A 16,158-nucleotide genomic window follows, 5' to 3' on the forward strand; every position below is an offset into this window, starting at 1 on the left:
TCGAACGGTCGACCGGTTTATTGAGTTACCCGGCCTGAAAGCGAAGTGCAAACGTTGCTACTGTCGATACTATATTTTATGCATTTATTACTTTTAACAATACGACTTAACCATCACTTAAAATTATGCCAAACTCCTTATACATTTCTGTCGACCATTCTGATCTAGTGGCTCAATATAAGGCTAGGTTCAAACCCCAGGTCGCGAAAAATTCTCAGTAGCAACCCCGAGTTTGTTCTTCTAGAGTACTCATTCCTGTAATACGGAAAGCAGGTAAACCTTTTCCAATCGGATCGGATTACGAGAATAAGGGAATAGAGAGAGCACCTGTACTATCTTTAAATGATAATATACAATGTATCAATCTTGCATAAAGATATTTAATTTGAATTTGAACTATATACTACATATAGTCAGTGGAAAGAAAGAAAAGCGTAAACGCCAAAATGGTACTTTTGGAAAATGACGCTTAAAATTTTCACTTTAAATCTTCATTTTCCAGAAGTATAATTTCGGCGCTTTAGATTTTCTTCATTTCAAGTGACGATAAATTATGAAAACAGTACTAATTAATGATTGCAATAATATCTTAAAGTTATAAAATATTATATACTTTATTATTAATATTAATTTCAATCGGAACTCCGAAGAGATCACATCACAAGTTAATCAGTATTAGACATCTTTAAGTTTTCATTTGAAGCGTAAATTCAATACAAATGTCTCAATGGTTACGGAGTAAGATAAATTGCCTGGATAATATCCGATAGTCTATTAACCGAGATATCCGGTCACACGATGACCGGTTTATTCATTTGACTAATTAGTGAAACCAAAACTCGTTGGTGCTAACTTCACTGCACCGATGTGACTGAAATCAGATTCATATTGGTAAATATGATTCTGAAAATACTTAACGGTTTCTTTGTTCTTTTTTTTTTAAATAGAACTTATATTCTATTCGACCAGATAGAGTTAGGCAGCACCTTAAATAGGATAAGACTTATCTCCAACGTTCAAATATCATGTTGTCGCTGAGAATTTTTTGACCGGAAAATCCAATAACTATTTCTTGACCAACTCCGAGTTCGAATCAGCGTCATGAGCGAGTCGCTAGAGCAAGAAGGCAGCCTAGTGATATATAATAACTACCCTTAGAACTCGTTTTATTTAAAAGTATTTGCTTTAGGTTACCGAGATGGCCCAGTGGTTAGAACGCGTGCATCTTAACCGATGGTTACGGGTTCAAACCCAGGCAAGCACCACTGAATTATCATGTGCTTAATTTGTGTTTATAATTCATCTCGTGCTCGGCGGTGAAGGAAAACATCGTGAGGAAACCTGCATGTGTCTAATTTCAACGAAAATTATGCCACATGTGAATCCACCAATTGGAGCAGCGTGGTTGAATATGCTGACCTGGCAAACCTTCTCCTCAAAAGGAAAGGAGGCCTTTGCCCAGCAGTGGGAAATTTACAGGCTGTTATTGTTAATGTAATATAATGCCTTAGGTAAAATAGTTAAAGAATAAATAAAGTCTTGTATTTTGTGCGTACAAAATTGGCTATAAATTTTGTAATAAGTATAAACTTTTTCTATTCGAAGTAGAAGTTCGATAACGCGTGTAGTATTTTTAGATTTATTTCATTAATTTAAGCTATTCATTATCATTCGTTTTTATATTATCACAACTGTATAAACCGTATGAATCTATTAAAAACACATACAGAACAAACATACAAATATTTTTATTTATTTGCCATATACGTTTTCTACAACGGTAATCTTTCAGTATAGGAAATGAAATTATAACGCCGCAGCGATTAGCCGGGACGCATCCGTCCGTCCCGGAGCTTTAGCTAATCACGATTACGTGACAGCTGTGTATCTTCATGGTAATAAATAATGTTTAATACGTGACATTGGTAGAATATTTTGCGTCTAACTGTACGTACTGTACAGCGGATAAAGAAAAAAAATCTTTAAAATGTTAAGTAATGAAATATACTCAAGATTATCTTTATGTACAACGTTCACAGCTTTTTCAGTCAGTTCAGGGCCATATTAAGTGCTCAATTTATTTAAGGTCGTTGATTGGATAAGGATTAATGCTGTATTGCTTAAAATCGCTTCGTAAATAAGGCATTGTTTCTCGCAAAAAATTAAAGGTTAAAACATGGTTATCGTAGGTTATCCCTAAGAGATAGATACCATCCAATACTTTTTTGTATACGTTTTCAAGGTGTACAATACTCGTAGTAGGTTCAGTCAGCGTTTGCAATGGAAACGCTAAAAAAATATGTTTATTTGCGACATCACATTAGAATCCACTAAAATTTTCAGTATTTTTCTAATATATTATGTATGTATTATAGATATAAACCTTCCTCTTGAACTGCATCAAAATCCGTTGCGTAGTTTTAAAGATCTAAGCATTCATAGGGACTGACAGAGAGCGGGATGCGTCTTTGTTTCGTACTATGTTGTGATACTTGTAAAAAACTGAGACTGAAAATCGTTTTTGAATAACGTATCTGGTAGAATATCTGAATGAATGAGTTCCGAGTGATTTCGAAAATTATTTATCGCTTTTATTGGGACGTAAGTTTTTACGTCATATACGTGTGACTTCAAAATTGACAACCATTTGAAACGACGCTACTTCGGGGACAAAACCGTTAGTAAGCAAAACAAATAGTTCCTTAAATAGGACACTTTTCTTATTCATTTGAATTTGCCGAAGAAAGACCACAGTGGCGTGCATTTGGAGAGGCCTATGTCCAGCAGTGGACGAATGTGGGCTGATGATGATAATGATTTGAATTTGGAACGGCCATAAGAATTATTACCAATATTGTAACCAATAATTCCATTAGCATCCTAATCATTTTTTAATTTATATACACCGTCGATGCCATCAAAATTGACAAATTACATGCCCTTTGTGTCTGTAATATACGTGAGTGACTCACTTACCCTTCAAATCGGAACACAGACATTTTAACCCTACATGAGAAGGCTTAATTAACCCCAGAATTCACTTAGACATCGGGTACAGTAGGATCGCAAATGTCACTTTTAATATAACAGAAACAATATATTTATATGTCGTAGAATACACGGACCATAAAAGATTAGAAAATATTAGCATTGTTCATAGGTACGTTCGTGCGTCGTAATGCTAGGTGCATCAAAAATTAAAAGTTTCAAAGCCACATCACGAGGAAATCACGATCAACATCACTAGCTAAGAAAAAATATCATATGAGCATTTGCTTCGTACGTAAGAACGTCAAAGGATTGTCAATTTACACGAGAAACTCACGGTAAGGTATTGATCTCTTTATTTCGTAGTAAGTGTACCGGTATAAATTTATAAAATGACAGCGTACTAGGGGCGTGTAATTAAATCAATCGCAGTCAATCAAATCGTATTCAACGATGATCGGTTCAATGAGACGAAATGTATGAAGTGGTGTGTTTTGTATCATTTTTAAGGCAAGGCCTTTTTATCGTTTCACTCGAACAGAATAGTTAGGAGTAATTATAGGAGCTCAAATCCGAAGAGTTTACGCCCATTTAATATGTGTTTATCATATCCTAAAAACGTCTTAGTACGTGAAAAACAAACTCACACACATGCACAAATGCGTGCATATTTTTTATATCAACATATAATACATAAAATTAATAACCACGTTATTATTTTGACATATGTCTGTTTTTATCTGTCTTATATTAATTGCTTTTTCTCTCTTCTTCTTAGTTAAACAAAACAATTTAAAGCTAATAGCGTTGATTGGAAAGTCGCTGACCACTAAGAAACGAGCTTCCTAGTTTATGGGTACACCATGTACTTTTGATGTACGTACCGTAGTAATAAAATTCATATTCAACGGCAAAGGAAAACAGTGAGGATTCTGCTGGATCTGTTGGACGGAATTTTCTTTAGTTTTACATTTTACTGTTTTCATTTTTAAAAAAAGTTACTAGCCGAATATTAAAATAATATATTCGTAAAATTTACAATGAAAATATTTCGAGCAAAGAGCCTTTTATAGGGTTTTAAATTGAATTCTGGCCTTTCTTGTGTACATTGTAAAAGTTTGCCAAATGTATCTTCCAAGTTATTCAACTTTTCCTTTTAATAAATTTAAATCTCAAATAAAAAAATAAGAGATAAGTTTTGTTACACAATACAATATATAGGTGATTGAAAAAAATCGTATTCATTAATATTTATACAATCTTTTTTTATATATTGTTCATAACATGTATGTAAATAATACATAAGAATTATTGAGAGGTAGGCCTCAATTACATCCAAGAAAAAAATTTAAAATAGTAACAAAAAATTGGATTTAGATTTATTTAGATATTATTTCATATTATATAATATAGTTGACGGTTGAGTAAAACTCTCCCTTGCGTAATAGTTGTGGATTTCCAATTCAGAAACCACAGTCAAAGGTTCCATTGTGACCTTCGCTTTTGTGTGATCTGTAACTATTCCCTGCGGAACAGTTTTATTTTTACGTGACTCTGTTAAGTGCGAAATCTTGTATTTGAAGCGTGAAATACCTTTATTTCAAAACTCTTTGAACTTGTATATATTCATAACAGAGTTTTACTTGACGATAGGCATTTCAGTGTTATATAAAATACATTTAAAATTGTTTTAGTTGCGTTTCTTCAACGAAATTGTTAAGCTACTACAAATATGCAACCAGTATATAACAGGTACTTTATAACTCAACCGCAGTAATATTCTGTTTCTAGTTTAAGGTTGAGTGGGCTAGTGTGACAATGGATACAAGGTTCATATACAGCATCTTAGATCATATTTTAGATTATAAATGCATGATTACGAGAATTATGATATACGAGTATATACGTTGTTGTGGTGATTTTTGTTTTTCAATAATTGTGGGCCATGGGCAATGGATACGGACAAATTTGACAATGTATAATTAAGTTATTTCTTTTGTTTTCTTAAAAAGATTTAACAAAAAAATTTTTTTTTTTTTATGCTGTGGATGGAATCCGGGCAGGTTAGAAATGATTATACATATAATTGATATTGATTCCATAGCAAAGATTTATTTTATAGAACAATATTTTTTGTTTCACTCTGATTAATACAAGTATGAAACAGAATGACAGAACTAAATATATACATATATAAGTATTGACAAGTTTAAAATCATTTATTAATAAGTCGCACCTAGGTTAGTAGACTCAGAGGATGTTCAGATGTATGGAATTAAACTCAACCGGATTAAATATTCTTACACGGTTATTTAAAACAAAATAAATTATACTGATAAATCAATTTCAAATAATATGTAACACGTTACGTAGTTTCAAGTCAGAGCTAATAAAGTAAACTTCAAGTAATATCCATTAAACAAATCTAGTATAACTTGAAAACGTTTTCACAAGCTAAAAGGAAATTTGTTATATGAACACCCTTCATCGCTTATCAGTTTAGTCCCACGTCGGGCGCCAATATCTTGACCCTTTCTAGAACTCAAATTTATTTTCCTCTTTGCTGTATTCGGCATGGATTGGATCGAGTTCAATGAATGGGACGGTTTATTAGATGAATAAATTGGATAAGTTAAGATTTCATGTTGAAATTCGGGTAAACATCAATAAATTCATAAATTGATTCCCTTTTTTATTTTAAAATAATGTTGAAGTTAATATGAAATAGCATACTACCCGTTTCGTAAGCGAAACTTTTTAATATAAAAATAAACCTTTTCAGTTTTTTCAAATAGGTGATATATTTTTTTGAATTAATAATTAAGTCATTTAAGAAGCTTGTTAAAAAAATATTGACCAATTATTTAAAATTTGTACCTATATATTTTGCGTTCAACAATGTTAAAAAACGAATCACGAATCTTAGCTAAAGATCCACCAAGAAAATATATATATGAAATTCTGGCACTTGTGTTTCCACTGATTCACATTGGAGTAGCATGGTCTATAGGCTACCTTGGTGGTAGGGCTTTGTGCAAGCCCGTCTGGGTAGGTACCAACCACTCAACAGATATTCTACCGCCAAACAACAGTACTCAGTATTATTGTTGTGTTCCGGTTTGAAGGGTGAGTGAGCCAGTATAACTACAGGCGCAAGTGATGTAACATCTTAGTTTCCAAGATTGGTGACGCTTTGGTTATATAAGGAATGGTTATTATATTTTTTACAACGCCAATGTCTATGGGCGGTGGTGACCACTTACCATCAGGTGGCCCATTTGCTCGTCCGGCTACCGACATGATAAACAAAATGGGCCCAACCTGGTCCTCAAGATGACATGAGCCTTTTGTCTTCTAGTAGGACATTTTAACGAAGAAACCTACGATGCGATAAGTAAAATAAGGCTTCAATGTTGTTTTTGCGTAAATAATCACCTCCTATTATATACATGCAGTCGGAAAAAAAGAAAAAGTAGTCTTAACGTCAAAGTCATAATTCCAAAGGTATATAAAAATATCACTAAAGTAATACTTGATTACTACACGCCTTAAGAGAAATAATAACAAACATAAAAAAATAGCTAGCAAATAGGTTGTACGAGTAAATTTCTTCCTACCTAGTCAAATCAAGCCTACAGTGATCAATAAATTATATCAGAATAATAATACATACTGTCTGCGGTGACTGATTTCGTTTGTACCTGAAAATTCATATTGAACTAAATTGATATATTTAGTAAAATTTATTGATAAAATATCCAACGTATATCGGAAACTAGTGATAGTTCTCGTACCTCAACTTTTCGATCTGGACGAGAGCCAAACTTCGCTGAATGTCAAGACAGATCACTGTTTCCGAAGTATTTCAAAGTGACATACATCTGTGGGAAATTTTTACTTGGAAAAGTTTTTGGTTCACATGAATGGGACGTCAGTGACAACAGACTTACGTCTCAGTATTATATAACACAGAATGAACAAAAGTTTTTTATTTTATTTTAGCTACCTGTCCAGCTTGATCTTTTCAGAGAATTTGTTTTCATACTCCATATAACATAAAATTCATTTGAAATATTATAATATTAGTTATATTTATATAACAGCGAAGGTATAAGATTTCATACAATTATATTAAATTGGTATTATATTGATTGTAGGTGTATGCTGAGACGGTGGTGCCCAACTTGGTGTAAGAAGCCCTCTGATTCATCGGTTTCTGATAGCAGCGAGAAGCAGGATAATAATCATCAACAGGTTAGCAAGAATTTGTACTAACACTAATTCATTTGGAAAAAAAATATATTCTTAAATAAATACATCTTGCAATATAATGCAATTCACACAGGTATTATGTAAGATTTGTATGGTACGATTATAAACAAACGTAACAATACGATTTCAGTTTATAAATTTTTAAGTATTTGTTTAATTTAGTTGCAAAATATATATTTTATCTCCAAAATTTACACAATTATAATAAAGTATAAAATTGGTTTGCAATGTATGATAAAAATGAGTTATACTCTTACCACTTTAAAGTACTTTTTAAAAGTTATAGCAATTCGTTGTTTAAATTTTATTGCTCTATATTTGTGATAGGCGTTTTCGAATAAAAATAAGGTGGTCACAAATAATAATTGATTACCCTTTGCTTTAGTGGCAAGACATGTATATTATTATTTTAGTTAAAAATTAATTCATAATCTTCAGTGAAATTAATGTCACAGCGAATTATTAACACTAGGTATTTATAAAGGCCAGGTGCATTATACCTTGTTTTATAAGTGTTCTCTACGGCGCCATTTTTTGTAGTATCCGATAGTTTTGCAATGTTTACTTATATATTATAATTTGTGACTATCTTCGTAATTTACACAAGATTATACGCAGACATAAAATACTATTTGACGGAATAACTTTGTAAATGCTCAGCTCAAAGTTAGCCTGAGAAATTCGAACTTTATTCAATCACATACTTATTGTCTGAGAATATTTAGACAATGTATAATTTCAGTTTATAATTCTGATATCGATAGAAATATTAGTAGTAAGTAAGTAGTAAGGAGATCAATCTCAAATGGAGAGGAGGCCTTAGTCCAGCAGTGGGAAGGCTGCAGCAGGCTGTAAGAGAGAGGGAGAGAAGTAGTAAGGTAAAAATAGTTATAATATATAAAAAAAACAGCTCGTCCCGTATATTCGAAACTGCGTTAAAATATTCTGAATATAAATGTTAAAAAGTACATGAAGACTTTCAGTTTATTACAAATCATAACAGACGGGTAGGAGCCCTTAGGCGTCGCCTGCAAGTTAAAAATATGTACGGAATAAGATGAGATAAGTTTCGTTACAGAATTTCACTATTGAAATTTATTTTACGGTAATGAAATATTTTTATTTTACAGTTCATTAAAAACTTTCAACAAACAATACGTAGTTTCGTATGCATTTCAAATCTTAGATTCACATATCCATGTGGTTATTTCGCTGTGGTTTGATAAAATTGATCTGCTATATTATTCTCTAAAGAGAGTTATTGATTGATATATATTTTGTTACAATACAAAACTATTCGACTTCTTTAATTTCCAATAACAATTTCAAAACGCCATTTTTCGAATGCATATTATTATAGTTTGTGAAAGAAATAATTAATTATGTTATGCCAATTGTCAGAGTAGTATTTTTAAGGAAAGTAACTCAAGAATATGTTTTATAAAAACATGATGACGACGGTGAGGTGTATTTTTATGCATATAGTCCACACATAATATAACTATCACTTCGCTGATATTTAAGGTGTAAAATAAATAAATATGAGAATATTCTCTATGTGCGTTATGAGCGTCAAACGTCTGTATTAAATAAATTATATTAAATAATTATATATTAAATAAATACAAATAGGTGTGTTGGATGAAATTAAAGATTTAGAAAGTACAAGGAGTTCTTAAAATCTAAATTTCAAAAAACTTTTTACAGCACTCCTCCAACTTATAATTCAGACTGTAGTTTGATACACTTTTAAAGATTATGGTGATGTACACATTTTTATAACATATAACCTAAATGATAAGCTAACTTAAATGCAACTTTAACATTGAATTTTATTTGTTTTACCGGATATAATATGTTTTTTGTGTAATGTTCGTATAGTAATTTATATTCTAAACGGTTCGAATCTCGAACATTTCTGGTATTGACATTATTTGTGATAGTTAACCTTTATTTAAGTCGATATTATTACTTTTTTACATATTGAATACATTGAATTTCATTAATATTACATAGTTTAATTTATTTAATTTGTCTTCTTTTTTTCTTTGAATTATTATATTTATTTAGCATTAATTCAAATTCAATTCATTGAATAATTAATTAATATAAACAATACTTTATACTATATTTACATTTTTATTAATTTGCTAACTTTGTTTAACAATAATCTTAATTAAAACTTATACATTTCATTTCAACAACTAATAATTGAGTTTGACACAAGAATGCATTTTATTATTATTAATTAAAAAATAATATTTTTTATTTTAACTCAGTAATATTTGATGTGATTACCTCCAAAAAGAAATACAATGATCTTAGTATTAATATGACGTATCATTGTCATCGCACTATTGTCAATTCTGTTGGTGATCTTAAGAATAAATGAATAAATAAAACATAAATTAGTTACAATAAAATCCCTGGTAATTACAATGGGCATCCATTGGGCACAAATTGACCTTTTTTTACGCAATGTGGTGTGTGTGTGCGTGTGTGTAACGATAATAATCAAACAAACAATCAACGACATGCTCGTATCTCTTAAAATCGACTTCAAGTCTACCTACCTCTATAATTTTATTACAAGTATTTAATTATTTGCAAGAATTCAACTTCTATAATTTCGATGTTAAGAAGAGTTCGTAAACGATTATTAAGTTAATAAATTATCAAAATTTCTTTACCTAATCTGTGCCTGTGTATGATAATGTACACCATTAAAAAGAAAACTAAGAATGAAAAAAAAAAAAAATCATTATTGCATACTTCGTCGACCGCATATTTGCAAGTTCTATAGAACATGTATATCTGTCCTTTTTTCTCGTGCGCGTGTGAGGGGGATGGGTTGAGTGCGCTTGACCTATGCGCTTGCGCCGCACCGACCGATTTTGGCAGTTTGGTCGAGTGCAGGAGTGCTTGGATTCTTGATGTACAGTCGATGACATAAAAACAAGTGTATTTAATAACAGTAATTTAAAAAAATGATCGCTTGGATGTTCTAATTTTGTTTGATTAAATTTAAAGATTGCTCATTTCATAATTCTTTGGTTATAATTATGTATTAAAAGAAATAAAATAATACATTTAAATCGTGTGACCTATAATATGACCTTTTGTTTGTAAATATGATATAATAGCTCATCGTATAGATGTAGTTACATTAATATTTCTAGCGATAACTTGACGCAGATCTTAATTATATACTAAATAAAAGAATTAAGTTTCATATAAAATTCTTATAACGCTATAAGATGGAGTTACTAAATTATGTATTTATATAGGTTAATGTTTGAGACGAACAAACTTTCTTGTTTTAAGTAAATTACCTGAACCCTTTTTCTTTTCGCGACTGTACACCCAAAATCTATACATACTGACGTTCTATCCTCTAGTACTTACGAATAATGACTGCCTGCACACACTCACAAACCAACCACACATACACACCCACACAAGGACGTTCGACCATATTAGCACTTTAAAGTACACTCGAGGAAACAGTGTGCAGCCTTTTACAAAATTACTGCAACCGACGGAACGTTCGTTGAATTTTATTTCTTTTCCTAAGTAGTTCCATGAATGCTTTGATTCGACTTTCGTATTTACGTTAAAATTTACGAGTTTGTGTTTATAGTGCATTCGTTTCGTTTATGTTTTATTGAGTTCCGTTTAATGATTGCATTAACGATTAGCTGTGTTCTTGATTAATTTTGACATATTGAAGCAGTTGTTCTTAGTTTTATTAGAGCGAGAAAGACTGCATCAATGTACTTACTCCTCTGCTCCAATTGAGTTTATTTACGGGCTAAGAACAAAACAACTATTTCACTTTTTATATTATAAACAATGTTTCTAAAAATTTCGGTCTATTATTAAGCAATGGAAATTCTATGGCAAATATTTAAAATGTATGGAAAGATGGCCCAGTGGTTAGAACGCGTGCATCTTAACCGATGATTTCGGGTTCAAATCCAGGCAGGCACCACTGAATTTTCAAGTGCTTAATTTGTGTTTATAATTCATCTCGTGCTCGGCGGTGAAGGAAAACATCGTGAGGAAACCTGCATGTGTCTAATTTCAACGAAATTCTGCCACATGTGTATTCCGCCAACCCGCATTGGAGCAGCGTGGTGGAATATGCTCCAAACCTTCTCCTCAAAGGGAGAGGAGGCCTTTAGCCCAGCAGTGGGAAATTTACAGGCTGCTAATGCTAAAAAAAAAATGTATGGAAATAAATTAAATCCATTATTTAAACCAAATATTCATAAGGGCTTCTCTTATGTTTTGTATATGCAGGAACTATTTATAAATTATCCTATACATATATTTCACAGTATCCTCATAATATTATAATGTTGATTTTATCGTGACCAACGTCGTTCGCGTCGTTGTTCTCAAAGGAGACGTGTCCATTACGCAGGCATTATATTGTTCAAGTATGTGTTAGTAATTTATTTTATATAAATGTTATTTTAACTGAATTTGGTCTCGCCGAATGAAATTCCTTTATATAGAAGCATTACACTTACTTATTAAATGTCAAATTAAAGTACCACGTGCAGACCCGATTATTTAATCAAATACAAACACAGGTGCATGACTATGCCTTCACTCCTATAAACCCAAAATCAAGGAAGACAGACCTTACAGGCTTTCTGGTACGGAAGTGTCAAGTTTCATATTTCGTGTTATAATAATTTGAATCTTCATTTATAAGTTGGACTATATAGGGGTAGTTAAAAATAATTATTATCTTCTTTATTTTGAGGTAACTACCAGCCATTGATGATGAGTTATAAATTAACATTTTAAAATAATTATGGTCGAACTATAGCGTTTTAAAATGATGATTTACTTAATTTTCATGTCTAACAGCCATTTGTACAGAGATTGAAATTTGAGTGATTCTATATCGTAATATTTGAATCTTTGAATCGTCGATATATATTTTTTTTTGTTTAACGCGAAATTTTAATATTTTTTTTTTATATACAGACAATTGGGTACTCTAACTTAATTTAGTCGGACCGAATAAAAATATAAACAAAAGTAAAGTTCTAGCGTTACCAATGTGAGAACATTAAGCAGAGGTTATGTTACCAAAATGTCTTTTCAGTAGAATTTAATTAGGTCGCACCAGCATCAGCCGTACGCTACGTAAACCACAAATTATTGCCAAAATTTCCCTTCGCCCTTGTGTTGCGCGCGCGCAGCCGGGCGTTTATGTGTGCGTTAAGGTGTGTCCGTGTAAGCCGGTTCGGTGGAAAGTACATTTAGGGTACCTATAGTGCTGTAGTGGAAAGCTATTTATAGATAGGTAGCCCTTAGCCCACTCGTTTTTGCAGTTGTTACAGACCGCCAAATTGAATGATAACATTTTATTTGGCGATTGTGAGATATATTTGCAGTCTTTATTTGAATATTCAATATAATATATGATTTATACGATTATATTTGATTTGAAATCAAATTATTGTTAGATTATTAAAATATTTCTAAATATTTATTAGTTTTTACGTGACGTTTTCCTTACAACTTTATCTATTGCATTCTTAGAATGCGTGTAAAATATTGCACACTGTGTGTGTGTGTGTGTTTTTATTTAAAAATTGTTTACAAGAAAACATATCCTTTATTATGAAATATGTAAATGTAATAATTACTCAGCAAATCATCACTCAGTTCATTCGGTAAATATCAAAAACAGTCAAGTGAAATCGGTAACTTTATACGCACGTTAACAAGCTTGTTCTTGCAGCTTTGTCCAAGTTGTCCTAACACGTGGAGACATACAATTTCGTAAAAGCTACATGCAGAGTATCCTTTGTCCCTGGATGAAACCTATTATATAGCGCTACTGAGTGTGGTTTTCGAAAACGATCTAATTTAGAAAAGAGCCTAAGAGCAAAAAAATTCCGTATATTTTTGTTTGATCGTCATATTTTTTTAGTAACGTATCATTTAAAACCATAAAGTCATGGAATAACATGACTGTATTTTAATATATGACCTTTTGATGACTAACATGTATACAAGGTACATATACCAAAATAACATCTTTTTAAATTTTTGTCTGTCTGTCTGTCTGTTTGTTCCAGCTAATCTCCGAAATGGCTGGATCGAATTTGATGGGACTTTCACTGGCAGATAGCTGATGTAATAAGGAGTAACAATAAAGTTGTTGTTGTAGTTAGGTTTAACGCGCACGATGTCGTGGGCACAGCTTGTACATATATATATGCTTAGTTGTAGGTACGAGTTTAGCACAGAAACGGGCATTAAATAAGAAGATGAAATTCGATTCGAATCTATACAAAAGAAAATATCACGAAAATATAAAAACGTTGCATTAAGATTTGATCATCGTACCGAAAAACCCCCCCCAATAATTATAATTTTTTTATATTCTCTTTTACAAAAATATTTAACGTACAGACAAACAGTTGTTATTTAATTATACGTATAGATTTCCGAAGAGCATTGAGTTACCAGTGCGTGTAGTTTAACGATAATTATTGTTAACCTTAAAATATTTATGTATCATTCAATACATATTTTGACGGCGACTCTGTTCCCGACCGAAATATATACTTTGACAAAGATCGGCGTACCTTTCTGAATGAGCTTCTGTTATATTTTATGCAGAAATGTAAACATAAGCTATAATAAATGCAACTTAGTTTTAACATGAATAAATGCCTTGATTGTCTAGTGGTTGGCTTGTACGGCTGTCGATCTTAAGCCTCTTTTTTTAATCAGTAATGAGTTTTATATATATATATTATGTATATGGGACACCTGATGGTAAGTGGTCACCACCGCCCATAGACAATGGCGCTGTAAAAAATTTACACTGCCAAAGCGTCACCAATCTTGGGAACTAAGATGTTATGACCCTTGTGCCTGTAGTTACACTGGCTCACTCACCCTTCAAACCAGAACACAACAATACTAAGTTTGGCGGTAGAATATCTGATGAGAGGGTGGTCCCTACCCAGACGGGCTTGCACAAAGCCCTGCCACCAAGTGAATAGTTAAGTTATTTATTTATACTTTTCAATTTAATTCTTTTGGCGAGTTAAGAAAAAAAATTAGTGAATTTTTATGATGCGCGTACAGGGTGAGATGAAAATTACATGAATAAGTTGCTCGCTGAACCGCCATTTAAGTGTCAAGTCGCTCCAAATAGACTTCATACCTTATTTCATTTTATAATGCTTATTTTATCATAAGTTTAATTTTCGAATGAGTATTATCGAAGTAGTAATTACATATAAAGTAATTAACATAATTTTATTTTTAATGAGTAGATTTATTATTATTTTATTGTAATTTATTATTTAGCAATTGAAATCTGTTTTAATTACGCGGAAGAAGTCTTCTCGCGCACGCACATACACACAATTTTATTATACATACACATTCGAAAGCAAAATGATCTATGTGTGATCTAAAATACGTAAGAAATGCAGTATAAAGGATTGTTTTATAAATTAGCGATTTTTAGTTGGAGAATATTCCAGCTGCCTGGTTTTGGAGTGGCAGTGTGATATTTCCGAACCTCGGAAGTACGTAAAGTTATCATGTACGAGAAAGCAGTATCATTTCGAAATTTGTATACTGTATTTCGAAATGTGACTATACCAAGTACAGTCGTGAGGGATTGACGTGAATCGATTCTAAATTCAAGGTCGCCTCGCTGAAGTCGCAACAAGTGGCTTAGTATTGAATAGAACTACTTACTACCAACCACTTTGTCCGTTAAATGAGGTTGATAGTCAAATCAAAGCTGTAGAAATCTTACTGTGGTATAAATAAATAAAATGGAAATATATATTTTTTAGTAACAGTACTTTATTTTAGATTTTGTTTAATAGTATAAACGGATGGACCACCATAGACATTAGCGCTGTTAGAAATATTAACCATTCCTTTTCTTAAGGATATTTCAAGGTCAAATTGGCACACGTTGCTCCAAGTAACGTTTTAAAAGAACGTATTATACATTGACTAAGGAGGCAGAGAGTACACTTGAATTTGCGCAATACAATTTTGGATAAAGTATGTCCTGCGCAGGTGACTTTAAAAATAAAATGTAATAAAGGTCACCGTTGCTGGAATCGGTCCGGAGGCATATTTTAATCGCTACAAATATTTTGAAAACCGACTTAACCTTTTGATATTTCAGTGAAAATGTATGTTAACTTTGTTTCAAAGAATAGCTTGTAAAGCTATACAGCGTTTTAAATTAGTTCTAAGTTATGTTACAGTATTTTGAATCAAATACAAAGAAATAGGTACATGTATTATTTTTTCGAAATACGTGGGTATAGACCGCGGTATTGGCCACCTAATCGTACATGGTCACCACAGGCTTTGACGCCGTAAATTTTAATCATTCTTACCATCGACAATGGGCCACCAATCTTGGGACCTAAGTTATTATGTCCCTTGCGCCTGTAGTTCCACTGGCTCAGTCACTATTCAAACCGGAACACATCAAAACTAAGTACAGCTGTTTGGCGGTAGAATCTCCGATGAGTAAATAGTTCCACCCAAATGAAAAAGCCCTGCCACTAAGCTTTAGCATTAATTTGTGTTTGAATTCAATTAAAATCGAAAGTACTGTATATCTTTGTACGGAACCTGATCAAATATACGATAAACCGACATAAAAGTTTTAATTCGGAGCAGCGGCTCAACAGGTGTTATTTTTATTTGGGTGCCATTCGTTTGGCGCTAAATGTAACTTCCTTTCGTGACATTTTTATGTTAAGTTTTGAACGTGTTTTAGATATATATTAAATTGACTTCAATAATACATTTATTTGCTTTAACGCTTCTATTTTTGTCACTACGGCCGGTGTCGGTTTGAATTATTAAAGAACAGCT

General features: G+C 32.0%; 1 protein-coding gene across 3 annotated transcripts in view; it reads left to right on the forward strand.

The window, feature by feature from the left end:
* Window positions 1–16,158, forward strand: part of LOC113399612 (uncharacterized) — a 64,808-nt gene that overhangs the window by 33,537 nt on the left and 15,113 nt on the right. For all 3 annotated transcript variants that reach the window (XM_064216789.1, XM_064216791.1, XM_064216790.1), the window contains exon 4: window positions 7,146–7,242. In XM_064216789.1, coding sequence (XP_064072859.1) covers window positions 7,146–7,242 — 97 coding nt within the window. The remainder of the gene's footprint in view (window positions 1–7,145; window positions 7,243–16,158) is intronic.

This window comes from Vanessa tameamea, chromosome 13 (genome assembly GCF_037043105.1).
Source record: "Vanessa tameamea isolate UH-Manoa-2023 chromosome 13, ilVanTame1 primary haplotype, whole genome shotgun sequence".
Taxonomy (NCBI): domain Eukaryota; kingdom Metazoa; phylum Arthropoda; class Insecta; order Lepidoptera; family Nymphalidae; genus Vanessa; species Vanessa tameamea.